Source organism: Bidens hawaiensis, unplaced genomic scaffold (assembly GCF_021521415.1).
Source record: "Bidens hawaiensis isolate Kalapana, Puna unplaced genomic scaffold, B.hawaiensis_p1.1 tig00017350_1, whole genome shotgun sequence".
Lineage (NCBI taxonomy): Eukaryota > Viridiplantae > Streptophyta > Magnoliopsida > Asterales > Asteraceae > Bidens > Bidens hawaiensis.
The window spans coordinates 265,351-285,930 of NW_027492626.1; the positions used below are offsets into that span (position 1 = coordinate 265,351).

A 20,580-nucleotide genomic window follows, 5' to 3' on the forward strand; every position below is an offset into this window, starting at 1 on the left:
CGAGCTTTGTAAATGATTTTGAAACACCACCCCCTAGCGTCCATACATCAAAATCCAAATTAATGGCACGTCCATCTTCAACAATCACAACAAGAGTCTCCCTTAGCTTAGACAAAGACAAAATATCACCCATGTGTGTTAAACTATCCATAAGGATACTTCTCTAAACTCTTCATTTGTCGTATCAAATGAAATAATAATATGCCTTAATTCATCATCCATGATAATCCTAACAGTCGTAAGCCAATAAAACACTCCATATATACCTACCATATTATGGAGATTATGAAAAAAAATGATTTGATCTACGAGGGAGATTACCATATGGCCTTCTCCAAGCTCCCATGCTTAATGTGAAAACCTCAACTTGAGGAGGGTCCCAAAAGGGATAAACATAGGTAATCTTGACAATTTTAGGGCCATTTTTCTCACGACATATCTCAAAACCTATAGCACTATCATATATGCGTTCTCCAATATTAGGCACATCAACAATAGTTGGCAATGCATACAAAGTTGACGTACCGAAGATAAGGGGTGTCATACTGTCAGTCTTTTCGAAGCAATCTACCAATACATTGACAATGCATATAAGGTTAACTAACCCAAGGTTTCTGATACATTTAACGTGGTTGACAAACTATGATACAGAAGATGTCATATCAAGTTTGAGGTCAAACTTTCGTTTTGACAGAGAGGATATTAGCGGCCTGGTTCAACAAATTGGTTTAAACACTATGATCAAGTGATCCGAGTCCAAGGTGATGCAAATTAAAACTTAAGTGGAAATTCTAAAATTGTGCATTTTGACCTCATAATTTTTAAGAATGTCCACGGAATTCAAAAATCCCTAAAAGGCCCACTAGTAAACGGGCAGTCCTCACAATTTTGAAGAATAAACATCTGGTTCTCACCATCATAAAAAATAATGTCGTCCGCTTCATCTGGAACAATAAGCGGGCAGTCTTCACAACCTTAAACAATAAACGTCGGTCCTCACCATCTTCAAAAATAGCGTCGTTCTCATCATCTTGAACAACAAAGAGGTTGTCCTCACAATCTTGAACACTAAATGTTCGTCATAACATTTTCGTTTAAATACCGTTGGATCTTACTATTTCTTTATCTTCTCCACTCACTTCTAGAAAATGAGGGGTCTAGCACACGCGCGCGTGCGAAGATGTGTTAGAGAGATGAGTAGTGAAGTACAAACTTCTGATTCGCTTCTACTCGTGGTGACCGAAGTATATAGCTGCCACCACTAATCACCACCATTTTTTATTTGTTGCTACCTTTGATATCTATGCCATAAAAAATTGTGTTTCTGACAACTTCTAAAAACTATGAGAATTTTAACAAAAATGCTAGGGTGGGTTTAAAAATGGTCTGATCAAACGAATAGCTGACATGTGGCTTGATTTTATAATGGGTCAGTTTAAAGGTTTTTGAATTCCATGAACATTCTTAGAAAGTGAAAAGTCAAAATGGGCGTTTTGAAGATTTCCTAATCCTTGTTGGTTTATTGAACTCCAATTAATTTAGTTGTTATTCTACGTGTTAAAACATTTAAATAACATATTAGTTTATTGGGCGGGCCTAGTGATAGGAGGTTTGGAGTTTCCAATAGCGACTCAAGTTTGATTCCCATTTATATCACTTTGGGTAGATATTGGTAATGAAGAATTTGAGTTGGGCGTTATGCAAAGATTGTCAGTTTGAACCCCGAGCACACCCGAGTTTTCGTCCATTCGTCACACCATGTGTTATGTCAGAGAGTTCTGCTCTTGTGGTGGCACATTGGCTGTTAAGTGGCAAACGTTGGTATGGTTTTCCGGGGAAACGTCCAAGTCAAACTCTGAAAGTCCGCGTAAGCCTGATTAAGAAAACATAGCCGGCTAGAGTGGAGCATCGATTCTCTACTGAAAATCGCCTATAAAAGGTTAAAAATAATATTTTTGGCCATTAGACAGTTATTAAAATAGAATCAAAGTATGTAATAATTCGATAGCCTTTTCAGTTGTTCCATTTCAGTGTCTCTGGTAAACACTAGAAATCAGTTGAAAATGTCAGATAACATACCTGTTGAAATCCAGTTAGAAATCGTGAAGTGGCTTCCTGTGAAATCGTTGATTCAGTGCCGATCGGTCTCCAAAACATGGAAGTCTATCATCGACAGCTCTGATTTTATTAAAAAGCATTCCCGTTGCCACCGCACACAGTTACAACATCATGTACTTGTAATGTATGAAGATATGTTTTTCAGTGTCGATGGTGGATATGATCGTGAGGCCAAATATGTTTCAGTTGTTGATGATCATACTTTTCCAGAACACAAACTATCCCCAAATCCTCCTCAATTGCTTGGCATGCTTGCTCGTCTGTGCAGGATAATTGGTAGCTCTCACGGTTTGTTAGCTTTGTATGGCGGTATTTATCGCGATGGCCGCAGGACGGACATGGCTGTTCTTTGGAATATTTCTATTAGAAAAGCGGTAGCTGTTGCGATGCCTCTTAATGTTGGAGAAGGGATATATAGAATTGCTATAGGTTTTGGGGTTTTTCATAAGACTAATGACCCTAAGATTGTCAAGATTACATATCTTGATCATCACAAGACAAAGGGTATGGAAAGCGTCACTTGCAACCCTCCTGGCGTTGAGGTCTTTACATTAAGCACACGGGCTTGGAGAAGGTCATATGGCAATCTCCCTCGTAAATCAATTCAATTTGATGACTATAATAATGTAGTTATAGATGGTGTTTATTATTGGCTTGCTAAGGATGTGATTACCGTGGACGGTGGTTTTAGGTTTATGATTATTTCATTTGATATGACAAGTGAAGAGTTTAGAGAAGTAAACCTTCCAAATAGTTTTGCTAGCATGGGTTATATATTGTCCTTGTATAAGCTAGGAGAATCTCTTGTTGTGGTTGTTCAAGATGAACATCCCATTAATGGAGCTTTTGATGTATGGATGATGGGGGATGGTGTTCCAAAATCGTTTACAAAGCTATGGGCTATTACTCCTAACGTACATGCTTTACTAGCGGGATTTCGGAAGAGTGGTGAAGCTATATTTGAAACTCTCGTGATCAATAATATCGTGATTGATGGATCAATGGGTTTATATTATACGTATCAGTACATGGAAACACTACTTTTGCTTGATCAGCCTAAGTGTATGGTTTATGAATGACAGTTGAAAGTGGAGCTGAGAACAAAAGGAATTTGAAGCATACAGACAAGCATAGAGATTGAGGTGCAATACAAGCTGACCCTCAAGTTTCAAGGTGATTTGGTTCGTCACTTCTTAGGTGTATGCCCTTCAATATTTTGTAACAATGTGCTACTTAATCCAGGTTTAATTTTATATTAATTTACTCCATGTCTTTCGCTTATAACTAGAATGTCTATCTTCCCCAAAAGATCCATGAATTTGGGTAGTGTATTATTGGAATGGTTGAGTGAAAAGAACACATGCTTGTTAAAATGTTTTACTTGATTTCTTCAGCTATGGCTTCTTCTTCATGCACCTGTGCTTTTATATGTTGCTTTCACATATGTTTGGAAGTTTGAATTGTGATTTTTTAATAATAATTATTATTCTAGCATGCTTAATTACTTTGATTAATGTTATAATAGATTGAAGAAGTCAAGGTAAACATTACATAACTACTGAAGTTGCAGTGTATGTAATCTGCAAGTAGAGGTTGCAAAATGCTGTTTGGGTTAGGTCAAAATGAAAATAAAGGAAAATCATTATTCAGTCAAAATAATCCGTGAAAATAACAAGCGCAGATTTCCTCTTATTATAGAAGAGATCTCACATTTTACCAGTTGGATGACACCAACCTTGCTTTTAGACCATCTCGAATTTGCTCTTCTTTTTAGTTATTTTTTTTCTGTGAGCGATTAGCTCATATATCTTAGATTCCAGAAGAATTGCATACAACAAACTTTGAATGATTTCAAGCACTTAAATGTTCGTTGGTGATGTAACAATTTCTTCATATTTGCATTAAATTTCTACCAACTTATCTCATGTAATCTGGCTAACAATGATTAATTTGCATATAATTTCTATAAAAGCGGTCAAGAACCACTAAAGCAGTGATACATATTTTACCAATTTAACATCATCCTTACCTTTAGAGATGTGTTGATATGATACTTTTAATTGTTTTGATATATATGGGGAGTCCATTGCATTGAAAATTCTTTTTCTGTCAAAACCGAATTCAAATTCAGCAAAACCAAGTTCGATTCAGAAAGGGGTGGCGGCGCAGCTTGTTGCCCGCCTACCTGCTATGTTGATGTAATATCTATGTTTCTTAATAAATGTTGGGCTTTTAAATCCAAATTTGGTTTCTTTTTCAAAGCGAGAAGCCAAGAAACATGATTTAACCAAAAAAAAAATTAACTGCTAGTGTTTTTAAAATTGTTGATGGACTGGAGTACATGTAATTGTGCTCGTTTTGTTTCAGATCAACTTTTTAGTGTTATGTCAAGTTCTAGGCACCAAGGTGGAACTTAGTCACAAATAGTGTAACTAAACTAGTAGCATACAATATAGCCATGACCAGCAACATAAACAAAATTAAAATATACACATTGACATTAGTAAGATCCATATATAGTGATGACAAGCAAAAACAAGTCTGATGATTCAAGAAAACAAACATCTCAATAGGACATTATATCAAATATGTGGTGTGCATGATTGAAACTAAACAAATGTTTGTCCCAAAATCAAAATTAATAAAAAGATTCATGCCATTTAGGATTTCTACATCAAAAGACCAAAAGAAATGTCCTAGATGCAATGTAAAATGCAAGTTTGCATCAAGATTTACCTTAGGGTGCGTTTGGTCCGCGAAATTTTTTTTCGGGGGAATTGTAATTTATTAAAGGGATTGTAATTTGAAGAAATTGGATTTGGAATTGGAATTCAAAGAATTTATAAAAGGATTTTGAATTTGAAAGTGCGTTTGGTTCGTGGAATTTTTTCTAAGGAGTTGGAATTTATCAAAAGAATTGGAATACAAGCGCCAGACACGTAAACGAAACCTGATACTTTATCGCGTCGAACGCCTAATCGACAACATATGCATCATGAGTTAACCGACGCCGACGTGTAATTGACGCCAAGCTTCGACGCATAACTGATGCCTCATGCGTTAATCGAGTTATTATTATCTATGTTGCAAGGGAAAGTGATTTTTATTTTGACCTGAAAATTGAGTTAACAAGTATATTAAAGGATTTTGCTACCAGTTTCATGATGATGGATTTCAAAGTTTTGTTTAGACAAGGAATGCAGTATGTTGATTGTTGTATGTTTCTTCTATACACCTGCTCACATAATAATTTTTCTCTGTGTTTTGTAGTAATATTATGGATGCCAGTCATACGAACTGTGCCATATTAAACCCAAGCTATGAATATCTGAAAAGATGGAACCGGCATACCAAGTTGAATAAACTTACCTTTGTGATGAAATAAAGGAATATGAGAGAAGAAGTTAAGAAATAAAGGGATATACTGAATACGATGATGATGAAGTTAAGAAATTTAAGTCATTAGAATCAGTCTTTTTTTTACTTACTATTGACTTGAAAAATGTGACTTGGTTTATATAAGAGCGCATAGAGTCCGGATCCGGAGTGGATTTTTTCCACATAATCCACCAGAGATTTACTACCGATCAACGGGGAATGGGGAATATGCAATGTGTATTTAAACAGTAGGTGGGGTTGGGTAGTGAATTAAAAAAAAAGGAATATTGGATTTTAATAATCCCTATTGAATGGTATTGGCGGATAATAATCTCTATTCATTTTATCGCCGCTGGCGGTCTCAAATTCAAAAAAGTTGGCCCCCAATGGTCCCCCGTTAAAAAGGACTTACCGGCGTTATACTTTTTTCCGAATTTCAAACTAACTTTTTAGGGCTATTAATCGGAAGGAAGATACGAGTCGAATGATATAAAACTTAGCTCCAAACAATGATCTAAACGACTTGATTTTGGTTAATTGTAAGTTCAAACACCCGAATTGAAGCATTGACTTTTAAATGGAGGTTTCTCATGCATTTGACCCGAATTCACGGGTATGGGTCTCATCAAACCCAGATATTTCTTAAACGGGTTATAAAATTTCATTAAATTAAAAACTAATCTTACCAATATTTGATATAAAAATCCTATAAAGATGGGATATACTAAAAATTAATATCTGATTTACTTAAATATATATATATTATTTATAATTAAAAAACCAATTTTATAATAAAAAATAAACGGGTCTTGGGTCTCATCAAACTCATATAGCTTTTAAACCGGGTTATAACATCTCATTTATTTATGAAACAATTTATCATCAAACCATAAGTATATTATTAACTTTCATATAATAAAAAAAACAAAAAAAAATATTAGAAACAAATAATATAAAACAACCTCCGTAATACGGAGGATAAAAACTAGTAACATATTATATTTGTAACTAATATATTCTAAAGTATTTATATTGAAAATAACATATTTTTAAGTTTATAATTGTTTTTTTAGGGATATTGGTTTTTAATACTATCAATTTTCACTAGTTGGTAAATAACACTCTCAATTTTCGATTTGTTATACACCACTCCTAACCTTCATCATATTTGTTTTTGTCACTCCCTCACTAACTGAACACTAACGCTGTTAGTGTTGATGCTGACGTGGACGTTTTTTAATTGAGTTGGCATGCTTATATGCCATGTGCGGGTCCCACCTAGCCATTTCACCTTCTTCTTCATCAAATTAACCCTAGGTCCCTACCCAACTCCATCACCACCCACCTTCACCATCACCAACCTCCTCAATTCCACCTTTAAATTATCACTCTCACACTCACACATCATTTCCATTATGTTTTTGCCGTCGCTACTCCACGTCATGCACCACCATACCACCACAGTCACCATCCTACACTCCCTCACCATAGTTACCTCGCAGCTGTCGTTGCCAGCTCAAGCGTATTCGACAACAATCGCTTATCCATCGACGTTGGCAAAAATCCCCTAACAACCCATTGGCGTTAGCAACAACCCCTTGCCCATAGACGACTCCAAGACCGGAGAAGGTTAGCAGGACGGCAGGGCGGGCGATGAGGTAGCAGAAGGCGGAGGCGGCGTAGCTGGCAGATTGTTCATTGTGGAAGGCGATGAAGCGGATGCCTGGGGCGACGAAGCGTGTCTCTAAGAAGGTGACAGGGATTCCGACCACGCCGAACATGTGGGTTATGCCGACCAACGATAAAGCTTTGGCGACCAGGAGGTTGCAGTCAATTTGTTCAGCCGATTCAGCCATGAATGAGTGTGTGGTGAATAAGGTGGAGTTGTGATGATTTGAATGTGCCCGACTTTTGTCTACGGATGTTGGTGATGGTGAAGGTGGGTGGTGATGGAGGTGGGTAGGGAACTAGGGTTAGTTTTATGAAAAAGAAGGTGAAATGACTCTATGGGACCCGCACATGACACATAAGCATGCCAGCTCAATTAAAAAACGTCCACGTCAACATCAACACTAATGCCGTTAGTGTTCAAATAGTGAGGGAGTGACAAAAACAAATATGATGAAAGTTGGGAATGGTGTATAATAAATCAAAAGTTGAGAGTGTTATCTATCAACAGGTGAAAGTTGAGAGTATTAAAAACCAATATCCTTTTTTTTATTAAATTAACTTGAACTATAGAAAATAAAAATTTTGTTTAAAGAACAAACAAAATATTTAATTTAAAAAGTGAAATATTTTTTTTTCTTTTTGCCAGATTTCGTTTGTTTGTGTTTAAGAACAGACCTGCCCTGACCACCCAGTTAACTTTTATTCTTTTTAAATTTTTGATTTTTACTTTTAAAAACTTTTAGCAATTTCTTATAATGAATGATCTTGGATGTTATTTTACTTTTAAATATTATTTAAGATTATTTAAACGTAAAAAAATTATGTTAAGAATAAATCAAACCATTCGCCTCACAGGTAACATAGGTCCCGTCTTTCAAAGCTAGAGGAATGACTAAGCATGGCGCGATGCACTAGCGATTGATCGATTATATATGTAAGGATCTATTATAGCCTTAGGGGCAGATGAATGACCAAGCATAATGTGGTGCGCCACCAACTAATCATGTATGTAAGGATCTATAATAGCTTAAGAGTCAGTAACTACCTTTGTTTATAAAGTTTTTAGAAATTTGTAATCCCATGTATCATTTATAACCCCGGTGAACGATGGCTGCAACGCGAACCGTTGGTGACTGGTGGTGAGTGCCAGTGGTCAGTATGACTACCGGTGGTTGGTGCAATGGAATGAAGAAGCTAGTTATGGTTGGGACGATAGTATGAAGAAAGAGAGGAACATAATATAAATGATATTAAAATCCACCGGTATAACTGTACAAAATAGTGACTATGAGTGAGAAAAATAATTGGGTTATTGGATTTCAATTTTCACTCGTTAGTTGGAAACATTCCCAACTAACGAAGTGCTTATCAATGCTACCAACTTTCATCTTGTATTATTTTCTTCTGGCACTCCCAAACTAATATGAACTTAGTTCTTATTTTTGATGATGTGACATTTTTTGAAATGATTTAGGAGTGATAAAAGAAAATAACGTGGAAGTTGAAAGTGATAGTAAATATTTCGTTAAGACTGTCAAGAGTGGATCACACTATGTTGCTAAAATTGTGACATGGAGGGCGATGCCGGCAGCGAACACCGCCCCAGTTGGGTCGCCCAATGGTGATTTTATCGGTGATTTTTACACAACCAAAACGACGCTCAAATATGAGGGAGGAGAGAGAGAGAGAATCCTGGAGAGAGGAACAAGTGTAGAGGTCATTGTTGAATGTTTTTAATTTTGTTGGATGTTTTCAAATTTGGATCATGGTGTAAAAGGGTAAAAGAAGACGATGTATTGAATTTTTTATATTATTTTTCCTTTCGAGTTAAGTGTTATTTTATTACATGTGGTTTGGACTACTACGCAACTTTAGTACATATTCTTTATTTTATGCCGTTAGTTACCTCAGTTTCCAAATTCTTGCATTTTTAGTACTTTTTTAACCCCGTTAACTTTCATCCGTTAAGTCAGGGGTATTTGTGTAATTCTATTATTTAAATGAAGGATATTTGAGTAATTTTACTATTATATTTTTCTTTTTCTTTTTTTGTTTTCTCTCTCCCCGATTATAAACCCTGCCCCCCATTTATTTCCCCCAAATTCATCGTATGACCCCAATTCTCCAAAATCACAGAGACTTCACAATTGATAATGGTTATGTACTCTTGTGGTTCGCCAACCATCATTCGAACTTCGTGGACATCATATAACCCTGGTCGACGATTTTATTGTTGCGCTAGGCAGGTAAAATTTGTTTGTGTGTTACTTAATTCATAATTTGTGCTCCAATTTCTATTTGAATTCATAATTTTTATTGTAAGGGGCGAAACTGTGGGTTTGTTCTTTGGATGGACACCCCGATGTGTCAGGGAGCAGCTGCTATTATACCCGACCTTTTGAAGTCAATTAACGAACATAAAGAAAATGCAAGAAAGTTGTCTAAGTGGAACTCAAAACTTGAAGAAATTGGAAGAGAAATGGGGAATGAGAACAGAAGGCTTAAACAAATGTTTTGCATGTCATGGGTGTTTTTCATTTGCTATTATCTATTGCATTGACTTTTAGTTTAGTATCCTTATGTTTGACTTTAGTAATGTTAGGTAATATTGTTGTTTGTGGCCTAATGCAAGTACTCTAATGTAACAATGCTAAGCATGTAATTGTGTTTGTGTTAATGAATGATGTTTGACTTTTAGTTTAATATTGTTTTTTGTTGAGTTTGTTTTAGTCTGTTGGTGTTTTGGTCTTTATGATTTGGTGTTTGGTGTTTGTTTGTGTTAATGAAATGCTCATGCTTTATGCTTATGCTATTGTCATTCTTTGGTCAACATAGTCACTTTTGGGCATCCAATTGAAATGGCACTATTTGGCAATCCAAATAACATTATGCAAGTGTTACTAAACTGCAAGAGTCACAAGAATGCAAGTGTTTAAAAGAATCTGCAAGAGTCTAATAAGCTAGAGTCTAAACAATTTTACAACTAACATTCAATAGTCTAAACAATCTGCAAGTTTCAAACATTACACAATAACATAAGTTTCATAACATTACACAAACATTTGACAACAATTGGCTGCAACTGCAAGTTTCATAGCAATACACAAACATAAGTTTCAACATTACACAAACATAAGTTTCAAGACACATAAAGCATGGACATAAGTTTGTCAACATTACACAAACATAAGTTTCAAAACACATAAACCATGGATATAAGTTTGTCAACATTACATAAACATAACACATGTTTAAAAACACTTAATGCAAGGACTAAGTAGCAGCCTCACCTTTTGTTCCAACCCTTTTCCTTTTAGCACCAGCTTTAGCATCCACAACTTGTTTTCCAGCCCTTGTTCTTTTAGCAACAGCCTTACCAGTCCCAGATGATTTTGCAGCAGCTTGCTTACCAGTTGTTTGCTTGCCAGTCCTAGATGATTTTCCAACAGCTTTAGCAGATCCAGCAGTTTGCTTACCAGCCTTAATAGACCCACCTTGTGCCCTTTTGCCACATGACCTCTTGTTATGTCCCACCTGTTTGCAAATGTCACATGTTACAGTCCCACCTTCCCTTGTCAATTTACCACTTTTTGCAAGCTTTTGGCTCAACTCAAGAATCTCCTCAGCAGACTTCTTTCTCTTCTTCATTGGTCTACCTATTTGCTTGTGATACTTTGGGGCTGTTAAGGTGTTTAGGCATGGAGAGATTGGCCATAACTCTATACTATTAATTGGTTCTAAGGTTTTTGCATAAACCTTTTTCCAAGTCTCTAACCAATAGACCTCATCCACCCACCTCTCTGCTATCCCATCACCCTGTCTATTCAAGGCCATATTATAAATACAAGCCACTGCATGCCTGAAAGGCATGCCCATAAGCTCCCATCTTCTACATGAACAAGTCCTCTGTTCCATGTCTACAGCTCTCTTCTCATTAGTAGGACCAGTAACTTGATATTTGGTATTCCCATTCCAAATAACAGTGTATAGATTTGCTTAAGTCTTGATTTTCTCAAATATTGATGTGGCAACAGGTGTTAATGGCCCTTGACACTTAGCAATGGTCTTATGCACCACAACCATCCTTTTCATCATGTATTCTCTAATGAACTCAATGCAAGTTATAATTGGTTTGTCCCTTGCAAGAATCAGTTGCCTATTGAAGACCTCACAAAGATTGTTCAACATAACATCACATTTTGGCCTAACTGCAATAAATTTAAGAAAATATAGTATCAGACAACTTATATCTACATGCTAATCAACTGATATCAAACAACTATAACTACATGCTAATCAAACAACTGATATCAATAAATTGAATGAAATATAATATCACATACCACTGTTATAAGCTTTGGACCAGTGTTTGGGTGGGATCTCTTTCAACCAATCATGGAGTGCCTTATCTTTATCTAGTATTGCTTCATACTTCTTTCAAATTCCTGTGGTGTTGTTGCAAAGGCACATTTCTGAAACATGTTTTTGTACATCACACCTCTCCACCTTGGCTTCATGTTCTCATGTATATGCCTTATGCAATACCTGTGTTCAGTACTTGGAAACACCTTTTGTATAGCTGGTATTATGCCCTAAATAAAACAATATTAAGTATGTAAAAATATGCAAACAGTTACAAAAACAATCATATGTATGTAAAAATAAGCAAACAGTTACAAATCTTCTGTCTGTCACTTATGAAGGTGAAGTTACTATTGGCATACAACTCCAGATCTTCACCTAAACACTCCAAAAATCAGGTCCAACTATCATTTAACTCAGCCTCCACCACTAAGAATGCTACTGGATAAATTCCATTTTTTGCATCAATTCCCACAACTGTTAAAATTTGTCCCGGAAATGGCCATTTCATAAAGCACCCATCAAGACCAAGTAAATCTCTACCACCTAGCTTGAACCCTTCCTTTAGTGCACCAAAACAAATATATATTCTCCTAAACTATCTTGTGGGACTACTAGGGTTGAAACTAGGTTCAACATCTAGTTTCACTGTTGTACCTGGATTAGATCTAATAAGCTCCTCAGTGTAATCCCTTAGATAACCATACTGAGCCTGAAAATCTCTAAGTACCTTCCTTTCAGCCATGGTCTTAGCCCTGTTCATCTGATATGGGGTAATCTGCACTTGATATTTCTTTGTCAAGTCTTCTGCCAGATCTCTTGGCTTAGTGGTTGAATTGCTTGTTTTAATGGTTGGTTCAATTTCTCTGGCCAACCAATTTATGGTGCACAGGCTCACATCTCTTGTTTGCAAACAAGTGTGCTCTTTAAAATATGTTTTCACAGTCCAACTACCTTTATTTCTAACATTTGATATGTGTAATGTCCAAAGGCATGTGGCAATCTGGTCCTTCTTTTTGGGTTTGGATTTTACAGAATTACCCTTTGATGTCCCACTAGAAGATGCTTGAGATCTATCCTTGGAATTCCTAACTACTTTTGTCCCATCCTCTTTACTTTCATACCTAACATGGCTAGGGTCCACACCTAAAAAAATCACCCTATATCTACGATTGTCATTAAGCTTAACATGTAATTCCCTTCTTGATGCAATTGGATGTTGCTTGACCAACCACTTAATGGAATCTTTATCATCAAAAGTTTGGCCAATGTAAAAGGGATGATTCACATCTTCTGTACCACTATTCTTCTTCTTGCTAAGCTTAAGAGCTTGTTCCAATGGTGTCTCATCACCACTATAACCATCAAATTCATCTACATCAATCAAACCTAAATCTTGATCTCCAAATACTTCATCTTCTTCACCTTCATCACTTATGTCAAAGTCAACAGCAGCCCTAAATTCATCTTTATCATCTACATCTATATCATCTTCTAAGTAGTCTTCATCTATTATGTAATCTGAATCTTCACTCTCTTGACTACCTACATCACCCCTCCCTTCAACATCATTTGACCCCTCATCACTCCAATCATCATCACCCTTATCATCCTCAACAGCCTCCTTCTCAACAGCACCCTCATCACTACTAAACTAATAATCAACAGCCTATCCAACATTCAAAACATTCAAATCTTCACCACCTTTATCAACATTCAGTTTTTTCCTATGATGTGTTTTGAAATGTTCAACATATACTCAGAATGCACCTTATCAATGAAGTCCACATGACTCAAATTGTAAGTTTTGCCTCCTGGACCATCGTTAAACTTGCCACCATGATGAATTTGTATTGTAAACTGGTACAATACAAAATAAAGAATAGGTACTAAAGTTGCGTAGTAGTCCAAACCACAGGTATTAAAATGACACTTAACTCTTTCCTTTCTAAATATAGAGAGAGGAACCCCCTTGCATAGTCAAATATTTTTTTTAAACGACCAACTAAGTAACGTCTGGTACTCTGTACGCGACCCCCATTGGCTAAAGGTAGCCCGAGCCGGCCACTAGTCCGGACGGACGGAGCCCCTAGCGGTTCACCTATTAAGGGATTCCCCGGATAAAACCCGACCCCACGCTCGCCAAACGGCACGACAACGAGGAGCCGGTAAAACCGGGTGAGATCCTCGAACCCTAGTGAGGTTTGAATCCCTTACCTCTCACTAGTAAAATGAGTGCTCTACCACTTAGTCACATCCAATTTATGTTGCATAGTCAAATATGAGTGTTGAAATTTGTTTGTTTATTATTTTTTAAGTTAATGTTTATGCTTATTAGTATAAATCAATGCTTTTATTTAATTAATTGATAATATTTGATGTGATATTAGTTTAGTTATGTTAGATTTTAATTAATTTTAGTTATATAAATTTTATTATTCTATTTAAAAAAAAGAGAGAAATGGTAAACAAGTGAATTGGTGTCCATTTTTTTGATATTGTGAAAGAAAATGAAGTTAAGCGAAGTATAACGTGACGCTGATGTGGCAGTTTGAAGTGAGAAACGAAGAGATATCCATTCAATGTATTCTAATCGAGAATGTTTGTGGCCAACAAGTAAGAGATAAAAGTATCTAAATCCAAGAAGTCAATAATGAATAATTAGGTGAAGTAGGTGGCGTTTGGAAACATGTTAAGTCATCATCCCAAAGAAACAAAGCATTAGCATAGCAGCCAAACACACCTCATCGTGTCTAAACTAAAACACAAACCCAATCTCTGAAATCATCTTCAGTTCAATCTAATACTTTTAAATAAACCTTTTGTCAGTTGGGATGATTATTGATATAAACAAGTATGGGATTATTATACTATTACTGAACTGAAATGGCTTCTTCACTGCAATTGCAATTGCATCCTATTTCTATTTCTATCCCGGTATGTATCGTATCTTACACAAAATATTATAAACTTTCTTTCTTTCTTTCTTTCTTCTTAATAATGTATATAATATATGTGTGTATATTAAGAGTAACCCTAATTGCAATATTATTATTATTATAATTTGGTTGTCTAAGTGATGATGCATTATCATTCTGCCGACTGATTAGAACCTAGGGTTTCTTACTAGTAACCAGGATTTATATGTTTCATTTTCCTCATTTCATTTCATCAAGTTTTATAAAAAAGTTACATTAGTTTGGAACACCTGATGGAAGTTAAGTTAATTACCAATAGAGAAACACAAAAACTATGAGTGATTTAGTGGAACATTTATGAAACTTGGTATAAACTTACCCTTGTTTTAAATAGTTCTTAACTGAGTAACCCGGTCTACATGAGGGTACATCATTAGTAATGACTACCAATGGTTCTTAATACGACCTTAATCTTTCATTTACTATGTTTTGTTAAGTTTGTTTTCAGTAGTTTTTTATTCTGGCTCCAATTGTTTGTTTTCTCTTTTGAAGCATCGGGTTTCAACAAATGCATTCGGGCTTAAACCACAGTCAGGGTTCAACAAAAGATACCAAATTTGGAAGAGAAAGAACAAATATCCAGATTTTTTTATTGAAGCCTCTGGTAATTCATCAACATCAGGTGTAGATAAATCGATTAAGGATGAAGTGACACTTGCCAGTTTAAAAAGCAATGGCGTTGTTGTCCTACAACAGCAAATTTCAAAACTACAACAAACGATCATTTCTTCCCCTCCTGTTGTTTTTTTGGTATGTTTTCCTCGTTGCAAGACTTCATAATTCTTGTGGTCATCAATTTCTTTGACATAATATGTGTAGATGTTTTTTGGTCTACAAGTTTCAAGTTTGACCATCAAAGTCATTTTTTACATTGATGTGATCTGAAGTATGATATTAGTAATAAAAGTTGTTATTCGTTTACTTTTTGTTCATTATATCTGTTTTTTTGTCCTTGATGCTTCTATTTTACATTAAACATGTTCTTTTTGTCAAGCTTTCAAATTGAAATTACTTTTTTCATCCATTATCATCACTACAAAGAACCAGTGAGATTGATTTTGGTACTAAATATTCCCACACTACTTAAGGACTTCTAAGTTTTATAGTGTTTCCTTATTATCTTGCTAACATATTACATTCTCTTTTATTTTTGAGTAGGTAAAAAATTCTCCTGGTTCTACATATATGCTAGGGTTTTGTATAGCCACAACTGCATTAATCATTGCAGTTAGAGTTTACGTGGCATGGAAATCGAGGCACAAACGCCCGGGATCCATTGCTGATCTTGTGAGGCGTGGTCAACTTAACTCTGGAAGAGGCATGTATGACTCTTTAACCCTTTCTTATATTCTTTTATAAATTTTAATGTGATAATTTAGTCTTGTAAACAGACTGAACGAACACGAAGGGAGCATGCTTGTGTTCGTTTGTGTAACTTTAATCGAACACAAACAATTAAACGAATGGTTGTTGTTCGTGTTCGTTTGTTAAGAAAATGAGCATGCTTGTGTTCACTTATGTTCGTTCGTGAACAGTATAAACGAACAGTTCACAAACAAAATGAACATAACTGAGCTATATAAGTTAAAGGTAATGTGAAAAATAATGTGTTGGACCTAAAAAGCTATTAAAACTAAACTAAGTTGTAATGGGCCAAAAATATTTGAAAACAAGAAGTGTGAGCAATCTGTATAGTGTTCTTTCTAGTACTTTGACTTGGCTACATATTAACGAACAAATGTAAACTAACGGACATTAATGAAAGTAAACAAATGTTCACGAACATTAATAAACGAATGACGTGTTCATGTTCGTTCGTTTAACTAAATAAATGAACATAAACGAACTTCCCGCCCGAACGGTTCACAAACTGTTCACTGAACGTGCGGTTTGTTTACAACTCTGTGTGACATACAGAGTATATGTTTTATTTACAGATCAAAGACAGTGATGTATGACGATCCATTTAACAATCCACAAGTGAAAATCAGTAAAAACAACTCAACAGTCGAAATGTGTGGAAAAGTTTACAAATTGGCACCAGTCACTCTAACACGAGAAGAGCAAAACATACATCAAAAAAGGCGATCACGTGCGTACCAATGGAAAAGACCAACAATATTCCTTAAAGAAGGTGACCCCATACCTGCTGATGTGGACCCCGATATGGTTAGATGGATACCTGCAAATCATCCTTTCGCAACAACCATTAATGACATCACTGAAGATTTGGCTCAAAAAAACGTGTATCAAAAACATGGTGTTCCGTTTCGTATTCAGGCCGAGCATGAGGCCTTGCAGAAAAAACTTGAAGCTTTGCAAAGTGTAAGTTACCTGTTCATGTAAATAGAGTAAGTTGCATAAATGGCCCCTACGGGTTGACCATATTGCAAGTTTCTCTAATGTATATGATGCCTTAGTTTTCTTAGTTAGACCTCAGGGACCATTTGTGCAATTTTCTGTAATATATATGATGCCTTACTTTTTTATAGTGGTCTTATTTAAGTTGTGATTATATGCAGGATCAGAAGTTGAATAATATGGTGATTGATCCCGGGACTGCTAGAAATTTTGAGAGGCCGTTCAAGTCGAATAACAAGTTAGATGATCAGCAGCAGGTGGAACAGAAGTCTGCAAACGGTCAAACGGGCTCTCGGCCAGAAAGTCAACCTAATTCTAATGGCAAATCGGCTTCTGAAGAGAAACAAACGTTGTAAAAAACTACATGAACGAGTACATAGTTTTGGGTGTGTTTTGGAATCTTGTTCTTGACGGTTACTGTTGTTTACGTTTTATTAGTCAAAATCATCTCTGTTTCCTAGTAACATATATAGGGAAAGCATCTAAAGGCTTTTTGATTGTGATAATCAAACCTTTGTAAAGTGTTTGGATAGCTAACTCCATTGAGTTAGCCAATAATGCACTTTCCTAGGTGCTTAAAATAATTCTTTTAAAGTGGTGAAAGTGGTTGATTGTGATATTTTATTGTCTCCAACGACAATGAAGAGGCTAAGGCCACTGAATGGGTTCTTCCATATATTGACTGTTGTACACTTGATCACTTATAAAGCCACCCTTTTATAAACATAAATTTATACTTTATGCATTCTTAAATGTATAAGATATTATACATATGTGGTAATTACTAATTAGTGAGTCGATCACTATCATCTTGTTAGCGTGACAAGAACTTTGTAAGACTTTGAAATGGTGATTGTCGTTTGCTTAGACCAAGTAGATAATGAGTAATAGTTGTCGATGAAGATTGAGGAGCGGACATAAGATGGACTCATGTATATCCACCATCGGAATTATATATATTGTTAACTAACTCACTTACATCCGCTTCTTGTACTTCATACCACAGGTGTTGCACATTAGTATTTTCTCTAAAGTGGTTTACAAATCTCTCTAAGAGGTGCTATCACCCGAAATTATTCATTATAACGATGTCAAATAAATCAGCATTTTGTTTAAGCTTTTAAGGAAGTGACACCTCTTAAGTTTCACCTACATAAATAGTGATCATGACCTTTACCCTTTTCAATAACTTGATAGTTATCATCACATACGAAAACAATCAAACATACTAGAATGTTTGATGATGAATGTTTTAATTTTTACTGGCGCATATAGTCCTTTGAACAATGCAAGAGTTAAGAATTTTAGTGGCAAAAATCTTAATAACTATTAGGTTCTTTTTTCCTATTAATATTCCTGGGTGAAGAGGTAGGTCCCCGCAAAGCCCAGTTGGACCCGCAAGACACACCTTGAAGAGGTACGTCTGCGCAAAGATCAGCTGGTTCCGCAGGACCCACCATGCTCAGAGATGAAGACCTTACACGCAGTAAGCCAGCTGTTCCCGCAGGAAAGCCTCCCTTGGTACAGTACCCTACCTGTTCCCGCAGCTGTGGGTACAAGCCAAGAAGGAAGGCTACCCGCACTAACAGTAAAGCTACACGCATAAGGCACTAACTCATACTTCAGCAATGTCACCTAAGGAAAGAATGAGCAAGGCGGGAATATTCCCGCCCAAAAGAGCCAGTTCGTACGCTTCTGGAAGATCTTTTGTACTATACCTGCCAAGGTATGGACAAAATAGACAAGATCTGACAAAAGCAGCCCATGAACCAATCACAGGGTGACAGCTCACCGACAATAGTACGAGGAGGAGCACGCTCCAGTACAAAATGTCACTATCAGCCGCTGCCTACCCACCAACTCCCATCGTGGCACGTACGTAGCCTGTAGTTGGTGGAAAAGGAATATTATATACAGCTGGCCGTACCTGCTTGGAAACCTACCTTCGGCTATAAATACTCCAACACCTTGGAACGGTATTATCATCTTATCTTCTCTCTAGCTATTTCTCTCAATATACACTTATATTCAGAGCAATCTAGTCTGATTCTCACGCCGGAGGGTGGTCACAAGATGGAACGTCCTCCCTTCTCAGTGACGAGCTCACGGTGTCTGCTTTGCAGGTCGAGAAGAATAACCATCTTTGCCGGACCTAACCCTCGTGGGAAACATCTACTTAACCCTAAGATTAGATTATTCGTAATCTGCCGGGGACATTTAGTGTTTCTTCATTGGCGCCATCCGTGCATTAAGCTAGAACTAATTATTCTTTTCTCAGTTTTTTCAAAACTTCTGGAAAGATGGTTAACGTTACTCCGATGCCAAAGCCACCGGGTAACCAAGAAGCTCCGGTAACCACAACCCCAGCCACTGGGAGGAACACCGGCGAATACACGAATGTTACGAACACTACCCCGGTTACCCAAGCCGGGGCAAGTGCAGTAAACAACCCTCCCCTAGGATTCACTGATACCCAGGTAGAGAAGCAACAGACGAGGCTTCCCCGCCAAACACTGGATCAAGTTAAAGCTTGGGCGGAAGCACGTCAGAAAGAATTCCAAGCTGAGTTGGATGAACGTTTACGTTCACTCCAACAGGCTAATGACGAATTCGGAAGCACTCGACAACAGCTCAACATGAGCAATGATTGCGAGTATTCGGATGATGAGTGGGAAGAATCTGACAGTGACGCAAACCCTCGTCATAAGGCGAAAGGGAAGCGTAAAGAAGCAGACTTCCGCTCGAAAAGAAGTTTTGGAGAAACTTTCAAACCAAAGAGCGCGGGGGGAAACCCACGTGACTTCTCCAAAACTTTCAGACCAACTGTTGCAAACGTGGGAACGTCCAAGTTTGCAAGAGACATTGCGGAAGCAATCGCTCCAAAGAGTGCCAAACAGATGTCCAACATAGGCACTTACGACGGCGTATCTGACCCGGACGATCACTTGAACAGATTTATAGCGGGGGCAACCGTCAGCAATTGGACGGAACCCACATGGTGCTACATGTTCCAGATGACGCTCGTCGGGGCAGCCAGAACGTGGTTTGATCGTCTACCGGTCCACCACATCTATGATTGGGCAGACTTCCAGCACAAGTTCAGCCAGCACTTCAGTCAACAAAGAAAATATACTGAAGAGCAGTGGACGATCCTCAACTGCGTCAGAGAGGAAGACGAATCTTTGCTAGACTTCATTACTCGCTTCAACTCAAAGAAGCTAAGTCTGGGCACCATCAGTGAAGATCTTGTTCGCGCCGCTTTCATCCAGGGCGCTGAGTACCCAGAGCTTATCCGCACGTTGACGGGTAAAGATTGCATGCCATCCACGTGGGATGCCATCATGACGGCAGCTAAACGCTTTGCCGAGACTGAGAAGCAACTGGGTAGAAATCTTCCCCAGAGCACAAATCTCTACACGCAGAAGACCAGAGAAAATAACGTCCGTACCGCCCGACAAAATAAGAAGAGGAAGCTTGGAATTTGGCAGTCAAGGATAAACTTTGACACCTCATCCAGCTCTCGCCCTCTCTTAGGCGGAAGGGACAACACGCACTCATCAAACAGGAATCCCAGATGGACTCCACTCACCAAAAGCGTCACCGAGATATTTGCCACCAAGAAACTCCCATGACCAAAGGCTCCAATAATCCGACAGCGTCATAACGCTGATCAGAGCAAATCCTGTGACTTCCACGGGACCAAAGGCCACAC

The 20,580-nt window shown here is 37.2% G+C and overlaps 2 protein-coding genes across 2 annotated transcripts; both read left to right on the forward strand.

The window, feature by feature from the left end:
* The first annotated feature begins 2,042 nt into the window (after positions 1-2,042).
* On the forward strand, positions 2,043-4,110 carry LOC143553672 (F-box protein CPR1-like). Its single transcript, XM_077043614.1, has one exon. The coding sequence runs from the start codon at positions 2,064-2,066 to the stop codon at positions 3,195-3,197; it is 1,134 nt and encodes a 377-aa protein (XP_076899729.1). The 5' UTR covers positions 2,043-2,063; the 3' UTR covers positions 3,198-4,110.
* A 10,115-nt stretch (positions 4,111-14,225) lies between these two features.
* LOC143553673 (protein MULTIPLE CHLOROPLAST DIVISION SITE 1-like) lies at positions 14,226-17,570 on the forward strand. Its single transcript, XM_077043615.1, has 5 exons — positions 14,226-14,466; positions 15,000-15,257; positions 15,666-15,829; positions 16,445-16,832; positions 17,030-17,570. Exons 1-5 carry the CDS (start codon positions 14,416-14,418, stop codon positions 17,222-17,224), a joined length of 1,056 nt encoding a protein of 351 aa, XP_076899730.1. The 5' UTR covers positions 14,226-14,415; the 3' UTR covers positions 17,225-17,570.
* Positions 17,571-20,580: the final 3,010 nt, after the last annotated feature.

Bases quoted from the DNA above. Each gene is read 5' to 3' on its own strand.
- LOC143553672 (XM_077043614.1), top strand. From the start codon at position 2,064: ATGTCAGATAACATACCTGTTGAAATCCAGTTAGAAATCGTGAAGTGG.
- LOC143553673 (XM_077043615.1), top strand. From the start codon at position 14,416: ATGGCTTCTTCACTGCAATTGCAATTGCATCCTATTTCTATTTCTATC. The intron at 15,830-16,444 runs GTATGACTCTTT...TTTTATTTACAG, and splicing joins CTTAACTCTGGAAGAGGCAT to ATCAAAGACAGTGATGTATG. The intron at 16,833-17,029 runs GTAAGTTACCTG...GATTATATGCAG, and splicing joins AACTTGAAGCTTTGCAAAGT to GATCAGAAGTTGAATAATAT.